We start from the raw sequence: 9,522 nt of genomic DNA, 5'->3' as shown, positions 1-9,522 counted from the left end.
GGAAACCCACCCCCGCCACTCTCTGCTTAAAGCAGTGTCGTATGGCCCTGGGATCCCACCCCCACCACTCTCTGCGTAAAACAGTGTCGTTATGGCCCTGACACCCACCCCTGCCACTCTCTGCGTAAAGAAGTGTCGTCAGTCCCTTACACCCCACCCCAGCCACTCTCTGCGTAAAGCAGAGTCTTATGGCCCTGAAACCCCACCCCCACCACTCTCTGCGTAAAGCAGAGGCGTTATGCCCCGATACCCACCCCTGCCACTCTCTGCGTATAGCAGTGTCTTATTGCCCTGACACCCTACCCCTGCCACTCTCTGCGTATAGCAGTGTCGTATGGCCCTGACACCCCACCCCCACCACTGTCTGCGTAAAGCAGTCTTATGGCCCTGACACCCAGCCCCAGCACTCTCTGCGTAAAGCAGTGTCGTATTGCCCTGACACCCCACCCTCACCACTCTCTGCGTAAAGCAGTCTTATGGCCCTGACACCCAGCCCCGCCACTCTCTGCGTAAAGCAGTGTCGTATGGCCCTGACAACCCACCCCCACCACTCTCTGCGTAAAGTAGTGTCGTCAGGCCCTGACACCTCACCCCCGCCACTCTCTGCGTAAAGCAATGTCGTAAAGCACTTCGTAAAGCACTGTCGGACGGCCCTGATATCCCACCCCTGCCACTCTCTGCATAAAGCAGTGTCAGGCCCTAACATCCCACCCCCACCACTCTCTGTGTAAAGCACTGTCATATGGCCCTGACTTCCCACCCCCACCACTCTCTGCATAAAGCACTGTCGTAATGCTCTGAAATCCCACCCCCACCACTCTCTGCGTAAAGCAGTGTGGTATGGCCCTGAAAAGGAGGCAACTTGCTCGGCGAACAGGCCCAGCGCTCACCGAACACAGGTGTCTTAGAGCAATGCGTCCAAGCGGCTGTAATGAGTCAGTGCTGTGCCGGCGCCCTGCCTTGGTTGCTTAAATCGCTTTCTCTAATAAACAGGAGAGTCTGGGTCTGAATCCCAGCGCTGTCTCTCTTCCTGTCGTCTCTTACAGAATGCATCATGATGGACATCCACATGAGGCCTGATTTAGCTGAATGCAAATAATTCATTTCCCTTCTGAGACCACCGTTTTTCAAGAAATGCACACAGCTTGCGAAAGATGCAATACAATTCTTGGCCATCAGGACAGAAGAAATATTACCGCCTCCCAAAAAAAACAAAACAAAACAAAACGTGATTTGTTGTTTTTTTTAACCCAAAAGTTCAGAAATTGTGAAAAAAAACTTTAACAATTGTGCCACTAACCAAATGTTACTATCGCATGTCTGACAGAATATATACTTTTATTTTTCACTTTAATCATTTCTGTGCCAATTATGTATCGCGAATCACAAGGGATTAACTGATAATTACATCTGACACTCATATATACTCTTGGATACTTCGATTTAACTATATTTTACACATATTTGTTAACAAAAGCTGGCGAGAAAGAGATCAAATAAACGTATCTGAACACATGACTGTATTTGAGCATGTTACTTATCTGCATGAATGTTCTTCAAGTAAAAGATTGTACATAATTATGTCCTTGAAGGCGCAGCATGTGGAAGTAACATTTTTAACCGCACGGAATTCACACACACGAACAGTGTAGCTTAAGAAAAAAGATTAAACACATTAAATAAAAACGTGTTTCCGCACCTTTTCATATGTTTGCGCTTCGAAATAGTCCGCAAATACCCCCTTACATCCATTTAAAAATGCTCAAGCAAAGGGTTCTTCCCAGACCACTTCATTTTATGTCTATAATAACGTGCCATTGTAATCATTGAATGTGTAACAAACGAAAATTTTAATTTTGTTTTCGATGGGGCTGAAACTTCACATAGCATCTTTTTCCCTCAAAACAAATATCACTATTGGTTTCTCTTTTTTAATAGAAGTCTGCAGTTTAGTCCAGAAACGTTTTACCCTGGGACATAACCAAAACAAATGCTGAATAGTTTCAGGGCATCTGTCACAAAAAAAAACACATTTGTCATCTATATTCATTTTAAAACGCTGGGTAATAAGAGTCTTAACTGCGTAAATTCGATTGATTATTTTGTGTGAAACCTCCTTCACCTTATTGGTTATACAATATTGATTGGGCATCATCCAGATTGTTTTCCAATCAATGCGTTTTTCCAAATGAGGAATTCCAATATTTTGTAACCGCAAGTAAATGATCATTTTTCAACAGGGATATTAAAAAAATGGTTATTACATCCACAGATATCCTTTCCTTTTCCAGTTTTTGAAAATGTTTTTTCCCTGTAGTCTAACGTGAGCTGTAAATTCTTCCGACGTTTCTAAAGGACTGCTCTTACTGCTCCTTAAAAGAGTTCATATTTCACCAGAAAGCGCGTTAATTACAGTGAAATACCGATCAAAATCAACAAACTCGGTGTTACTATACATTTCACCATCGGCATTGATTAATTGTTTAAAATTATACCATTCTTGACCCCATTTTCAAAAAGCAAGGTTTTATTTCTAACTTTTATATATCTGTTGCGCCAAATAGTAAATCTATGAGGTGGGGAATTATGTTTATACATAAGCGACCGCGTTAGAAGTCCTTGTTGATGAAAACGAGCAAGTTTCAAGGGGATTTTTCCCGTGTCAAAGTTAGACTTTAATAAAAAAATACTGTACAGCGACAGCAGCGGCGCCGCCGAATGACGTCATCACGCGGCGCGCTAAGGAGCAGACATTGCGATTGGATCGGCGGCTTTAGATCAATAATACACAAGAACATTGTTCTGTTAAAAAAATATATATATATATCTATTTTTTCAACTCGTGAAAAACCAGCTTTATTTTGCAGCCGGTCCGTCCAGAGCCCGTCGGTCGGCAAAAACGATGGCGAGTTGCCTGTCACGTCTGCAAACCGAGCTTCAGTCTTTCATGCAGCTTTTGCTCAAATCGATCGTGTACGAAGTGGCAGGCGTTTTTGGAAACAGGACGTCTGACTCCGAGGACGAGGTTCAAGACCAACTTCGCAATATCGCCCAGATCCTGGTGAGACGGGCCGTGTTTAAGATCACCCAGTGTGTGGAGGAGACTTTCGGGAGTGAGATGGCGCAGATGAAGAAGGAAAACGAGACCCTGAAGGTGAGATTGCGATTCTGGGAGAAGGAGTCGAGAGCAGGAGGAGATCGGGGACAGACAGATCGTGATGGACACACGCTTCCCTGTGAAGTCACTGCAGAGATAAAGGAAGAAACGGACACGGAACCGGAGCTGTCAGGTCAGTGTGGTGACTTGTATGAAGTCAGTGTGTGTGTGTTTAAAACCAGTATCTTTAACTTTCTCACTGGTGAGAATCTAGTGCAGAGATGCGGAGTGAAGTGGGATGTAGCAACGGGATAATCTGACTGGAAACTGAACTGTTATTATCCAGTTCTGGTGCTGAAAACATCTGTGATACAGCAACAGGACGGAGGACCTGTTGTTCTGTCACAACACGTGTATCACTGAACTGCCGTCGTACGATTCGCGTCGTTAAGAGACACGCGTGATCTCCATACTCGTGTTTTCAGTGTGTTAAGGTGTGTCGATAGTGAGGACGCTCGTTTTCTAAAGCGAACAAACCTTCAGGATCAGAATAGACTAGAGATCAGATCCAAATCTAATGATCGCTCTCTTAAAGGCAGATGGTAGCGAAATATCCCCGTTAAGCTCCGCCGCCCCGTTATTTTCTGACACCTGATCAAATCCCGTTTGTTTTTGACGCTACTCTTGAGAAATTCAAGCCAGAGATCTTTGAGATGTATATGAAAGTTTGCTTTGCCATAGGGTTTGAGTGCTCATTTCACACATTTTATTTGAAGTGTTTTCTTCACTACCAGTAGTATGGTTTTTAGTTAAGAGATTGTGTATAATGTATCTGTAATGATATTGCCGGCAGCCATATTGCCCTGCAACTCACAACTGGCAGCCCCACTGGAGCTCAGCAGGTGTGAGCCTGGTCTGTGTGGGTCCCAATGCCCCAGTATAGTGACAGGGGACATTAGACTGTAAACAGGCGCCGTCCTTCGGATGAGACGTCAAACCGAGGTCCTGACTCTCTGCGGTCATTAAAAATCCCAGGGCGTCTCTCGAAAAGAGTAGGGGTGTAACCCCGGCGTCCTGGCCAAATTTCCCATGGGCCCTTACCAATCATGGCCTCCTAATAACCCCCCTCTCTGAACTGGCTCCATCCCTCTGCTCTCCTCCCCACTGAGAGCTGGTGTGTGCTGAGCGGACTGGAGCATCACCCAGGTGGGGGCTGCACACTGGTGGCGGTAGTGGGATTCCCCATGACCTGTAAAGCGCTTTGAGTGGAGTGTCCAGAAAAGCGCTATATAAGTGTAAACAATTATTATTATTATTATTATTATTATTATTATTATTATTATCATCTATCTTTTGTTACTTATTCTCTGGGGATTTCAGTAGTGTAACATCCTTGCCTTCTGGCTATTCCTCACCTTACATTTTATATTCGGTCTAAAATGAAAATTACGGCAAAAAATATATTTAATATGTATTTTTCTTTTCTTTTTTTTTTGTTCAGATTAAGGACCATTTCCCTTTATTTTATTATTTAAACCAGATAAGCATTTTGGGGGGAATTCTGTCAATTCTAAAATATAGACAGTTGTTTCTGTTGCTGTTGGGTGGAATTTAAATTGGTACAATTAGAAGGTAGCTCTTTTTGAGACTTTTACATTTGTTGCAATGTAATGTTTCGTAGCCTGTAGTGTTAGATGACGTTTTTTAATCAAATATCATGCTTTTTCTTACTACAAATATTAAAAGAAGGCTTAAATGGAAATTCATGCTCAGTCTAAATTCTGCTAAAAAATTTAGATTTGCTTATCTCATATGTACGCGTGGTTTGAGGGGCAGAAGGAAGTGATTATGAAGTCTCAGTGCTCTGTACTGGTCTGTCGAGGTGCTATAAAGTCCTGTAGCTTCAGGTGCAGGATAAACTGAATTTCTGGGTCGCTAGTGCTCTGTACTGGTTGATCACCCTGCTACTAACAACCCACTGAAGCTAAGCAGGTGTGAGCCTGGTCAGTACCTGGAGGGGAGATCTCCTGGGAAAAACTAAGGCTGCTGCTGGGAGAGGTGTTAGTGGGGCCAGCAGGGGGCGCTCTCACCCTGCGGTCCGTGTGGGTCCTGATGCCCCAGTATAGTGACGGGGGACACTGGACTGTAAACAGGCGCCGTCCTTCGGATGAGACGTCAAGCCGAGGTCCTGACTCTCTGTGCTCATTAACAATCCCAGGGAGTTTCTCGAAAAGAGTAGGGGTGTTACCCCGGCGTCCTGGCCAAATTTCCCATGGGCCCTGACCAATCATGGTCTCCTAATAACCCCCCTCTCTGAACTGGCTTCATCCCTCTGCTCTCCTCCCCACTGAGAGCTGCTGTGTGGGATGAGGACTGGCGCATCATCCAGGTGGGGGCTGCACACTGGTGGCGGTAGTGGGATCCCCATGACCCGGAAAGAGCTGCACACTGGTGGCGGTAGTGGGATCCCCATGACCTGCAAAGAGCTGCACACTGGTGGCGGTAGTGGGATCCCCATGACCTGCAAAGAGCTGCACACTGGTGGCGGTAGTGGGATCCCCATGACCCAGAAAGAGCTGCACACTGGTGGCGGTAGTGGGATCCCCATGACCTGCAAAGAGCTGCACACTGGTGGCGGTAGTGGGATCCCCATGACCTGCAAAGAGCTGCACACTGGTGGCGGTAGTGGGATCCCCATGCCCTGTCAAGCGCTGTGAGTGGAGGGTCCAGAAATGTTACACAAGTGGAAGGAAAGGGGTGTAGAAGTGTAAGTCCTGCCAGTTGAGACTGTTTCGCGCTCAGGCGGTTTTTTTAAGTCCAGTTCTTTGAAGTCGATCTTTCTCTGGACAGCGCAGTTAGGAGCCGATCACGTACAGCTTCTTTCGCAGCATGAATTCTTGAGATACTTTAACATATCGTGGGCCAGTTTCCCAACCGATGCGAAGCTTTATAATGAACACGTTGTAACGAACAGTTCTTTCCGGACCCTATGCGGACGACACAATCCGACGGAGTGGGGAAACACTAGGGAAACGTCATACAGGAAGACAGGGGGGCGTGTCCAAGGTGCGCTGGTGCACGGGGGAGGCGTGGCCGAGGCGAACAATCCCAAAGAGAAGTCCTTAGAGAGAATCCAAAACACAAGGGTAAGTCCAAAACCAGGAGATCCATCAGAACGCGGAATTAAAACCACGAAGGCCGGGTCGGAACTGGCGGACGGGGAACGGGAACGGGGACCGAGGTTAAAACCTTAACGGGACCAGGCGCTTCCAGGTCCCGGACTCGCACGGCACGGAAATCAGATGCAGAGCCCGGATGAGCGTCAGCGCCTGGCTTTTAAGGTGGGCTGGGAATGGGAATCAGGTGCGCAGAATAAAGTCTTAAGTGAAAGGGCTGGAGCACCCTTAAGGAGGGGGGACTATAATCGTGACACACGTACTGCCAATTATGACATCCATATTCAGTAATGACGCTGTAGCCTGCAGTATGTGCTGATACAGTATGTGTCCCAGTACAGTTTTAAATCAAGCTTGAATAGGTAAAGTTTTAATGGAGGCTAGTTATTAAAATAGGGTGTTTTTTTAATATATCTTAACATTTTCATTTTGTTTTGATGCTTGTTTTTGAACTCTAGTCAAAGCCCGTGTTAAAGGCCTTGTCCTCCTGTCCGGGGCAGGGTCAGAGGCCAGCGCTCTCCCTGACGCTGGGGACAGGGCTCCTCTTGAACAGCAGCACAGTGAGGAGGAGGAGGGGGGTAGATGTTTTATTGATCTTGATTATCATCACAATTCTTCCTTTGGTCTTCATTGTTGATGATTATTCAGTTATCGCTACATGAAACACTCTCTCGGAGAAGGTCTTGACCTTTACTCCCAGCCCATGTTAAAGGTCTTGTTCTCTTGTCCTGTGTCTTGCAGGGTCAGAGGCCAGCGCTCTCCCTGACGCTGGGGACAGGGCTCCTCTTGAACAGCAGCCCAGCGAGGAGGAGGAGGAGGAGTGGGGCTCCCGTCTGATGCAGGAGACAGAGCTCGCCGCCGCACACGGGAAAGAGACACTCGGTGAGCAGCAGCACACAGAGAGCAGACAGAGGGTGGAGGATCTGGACTCTGTGTCCGTGATGAAGACCGAGCCTGAGTGTGAGACAGCTGGGGTTTCAGTCACTGAGGACTTGACGGAAAGGATTCATAATCAGGATACTTGGAGTATCCCACAGAGCTGTAACGGACTGGACTGCGTCTCTCTGCAAGAGCACAAAGAGGAACTCGCCGATTTGAGCCTCGCAGATCAGGACGGGGTGTCCCAGCTGATCGACCCTGCCGAGCAGCGGAGAGACGTACCTGCTGGAGAGAACAGCGCTGGGCTTCGGCACCCAGAGAAGGGTCAGGACAGGGAGGAACTGGGAAGGGGTAAATAGTGACTCCTATTGGGCTTGATAATAATTATTATTATTATAATAATAATTACTTACACTTATAGAGCGCTTTTCTGGACACTCCACTCACAGCGCTAGACAGGTCATGGGGAATCCCACTACCGCCACCAATGTGCAGCCCCCACCTGGATGATGCGACGGCAGCCATAGTGCGCCAGAACGCTCCCCACACAGCAGCTCTCAGTGGGGAGGAGAGCAGAGGGATGAAGCCAGTTCAGAGAGGGGGGGTTATTAGGAGGCCATGATGGGTGAGGGCCCTTGGGAAATTTGGCCAGGATGCCGGGGTTACACCCCTACTCTTTTCGAGAGACCTCGGATTTTTAATGACCACAGAGAGTCAGGACCTCGGTTTGACGTCTCATCCGAAGGACGGCGCCCGTTTACAGTCCAGTGTCCCCCGTCACTATACTGGGGCATCAGGACCCACACGGACCGCAGGGTGAGAGCGCCCCCTGCTGGCCCCACTCACACCTCTCCCAGCAGTAACCTTAGTTTTTCCCAGGAGTCTCCCCTCCAGGTACTGACCAGGCTCACACCTGCTGTAATGCCCCTGTATATTGATGCCCCTCTCTCTCTCCCCCTCCCTCTCTCTGGGGACGTTCCTGATGGTGCAGCAGTAGAAGTTCGCCCCCCCCCGATGCTTGAGGCACCTCAAGAAATAGAGATGCTGCCGAGCGATCGGGTCCGTGTGCACAGCACAGGGTTAGATCTTCAGAGACGGGAGTTCCCAAACACCTAAAGCTGGGGACTGCAGGAGTCCAGAGAAAGTCGTCTCTGGAACTGCTGGACAATCCCTTGAATGAAAATGTGCCCTGATTTGAGCAGAGACGACGTTGTCTGAGCAGACTGGAGGAGGGGACCCCGACTCCGGACGCCACCCCCGCAGAGGAGCAGCCCTCGAGCACATCCAGGGTCACCCAGTCCTGGCCGGCATCCTGGACCCAGAGGAGTTTGACACCCGTGTAAGTTCCAACCTGGTATCTTGTACAGGGGGAGCCATGTTGGATGGTGTGTGATCGCATGAGGCTTCGGTGTCGGTGGACCTGCCAGCTGGTTGTTCCCACATAGGGCTGCAGGGCTATCCCAGCAAGGTACTGAGGTGCCCAGGAGGATTTTAAAGTCCACACGGAATTTGACCGGAAGCCAGTGCAGGGACTCCAGGATAGGAGTAATGTGATCAATTGCACTAGACCTGGTCAGGATTCTGGCTGCTGAGGTTTTGGACATCATAACAGGGCAGGAAAGACCTCTAGACCTCATGAGACAAAGTCCCAGTGATCAGGTCCATAGAGAGATCCAAGTGATCGGAATGGCCTGGACGAGGGCGAAGCATGATGGGATTGTGTGTGGCATGACGGAATGGTGTCGTTAATGGCGCCGTCTTCACCGATGGATTTTCAGAGTGCTGGCAGCAGGAGCCTCTCCGCAGTGTCGCTGCAGGAGCAGACGGGCTACTACAGGCTGAAGAGGAGGAAGGTGGAGCTGGGGATCGAACTCCTGGAGACCCAGCTGGACGCGAGTGTGGACATCGCACCGAGGTGACTGAGTGAGAAGTGGTTTGGGGGGGGACGGACTCCTTTTGTACCCCAACATAGGAATCATGGACACAATAAAGATGTTTCTTTTCAATCGATTGGGCTATGGGCTTATTTCCAAACAGTGTGGTGTGAATCACTATGTTGTTCTCTTTCATAAAAAAAAGTATTGAGCCAGGTCAAAATCTTTTGTACCACATTTTCCCCCCCATCATGGGAGTTGTTACATCCCTGAGCTGCACACTGGTGGCAGAGTGGGATCCCCATGTCCTGTAAAGAGCTGCACACTGGTGGCGGTAGTGGGATCCCCATGACCTGTAAAGAGCTGCACACTGGTGGCGGTAGTGGAATCCCCATGACCCGGAAAGAGCTGCACACTGGTGGCGGTATTAGGATCCCTTTGACCCGGAAAGAGCTGCACACTGGTGGCGGTAGTGGGATCCCCGTGACCTGCAAAG

The 9,522-nt window shown here is 48.7% G+C and overlaps 1 protein-coding gene across 2 annotated transcripts; it reads left to right on the top strand.

The window, feature by feature from the left end:
* Window positions 1-2,717: 2,717 nt before the first annotated feature.
* LOC107076060 (uncharacterized) lies at window positions 2,718-9,160 on the top strand. 2 transcript variants are annotated; one of them, XM_069198834.1, is made up of 4 exons: window positions 2,718-3,290; window positions 7,015-7,155; window positions 8,355-8,491; window positions 8,931-9,160. In XM_069198834.1, exons 1-4 carry the CDS (start codon window positions 2,903-2,905, stop codon window positions 9,069-9,071), a joined length of 807 nt encoding a protein of 268 aa, XP_069054935.1. In that variant the 5' UTR covers window positions 2,718-2,902; the 3' UTR covers window positions 9,072-9,160. The 2 variants fall into 2 exon arrangements, with proteins under 2 accessions (XP_069054935.1, XP_069054934.1); XM_069198833.1 differs by having other exon boundaries at window positions 7,015-7,503.
* Window positions 9,161-9,522: the final 362 nt, after the last annotated feature.

Source organism: Lepisosteus oculatus, chromosome 14, assembly GCF_040954835.1.
Source record: "Lepisosteus oculatus isolate fLepOcu1 chromosome 14, fLepOcu1.hap2, whole genome shotgun sequence".
In the NCBI taxonomy this organism is placed as follows: Eukaryota; Metazoa; Chordata; class Actinopteri; order Semionotiformes; family Lepisosteidae; genus Lepisosteus; species Lepisosteus oculatus.
This window is presented reverse-complemented; position numbering and strand designations above follow the sequence as displayed.

Bases quoted from the DNA above. Each gene is read 5' to 3' on its own strand.
- LOC107076060 (XM_069198833.1), top strand. From the start codon at position 2,903: ATGGCGAGTTGCCTGTCACGTCTGCAAACCGAGCTTCAGTCTTTCATG. The intron at 3,291-7,014 runs GTCAGTGTGGTG...TGTGTCTTGCAG, and splicing joins CACGGAACCGGAGCTGTCAG to GGTCAGAGGCCAGCGCTCTC. The intron at 7,504-8,354 runs GTAAATAGTGAC...TGATTTGAGCAG, and splicing joins CAGGGAGGAACTGGGAAGGG to AGACGACGTTGTCTGAGCAG.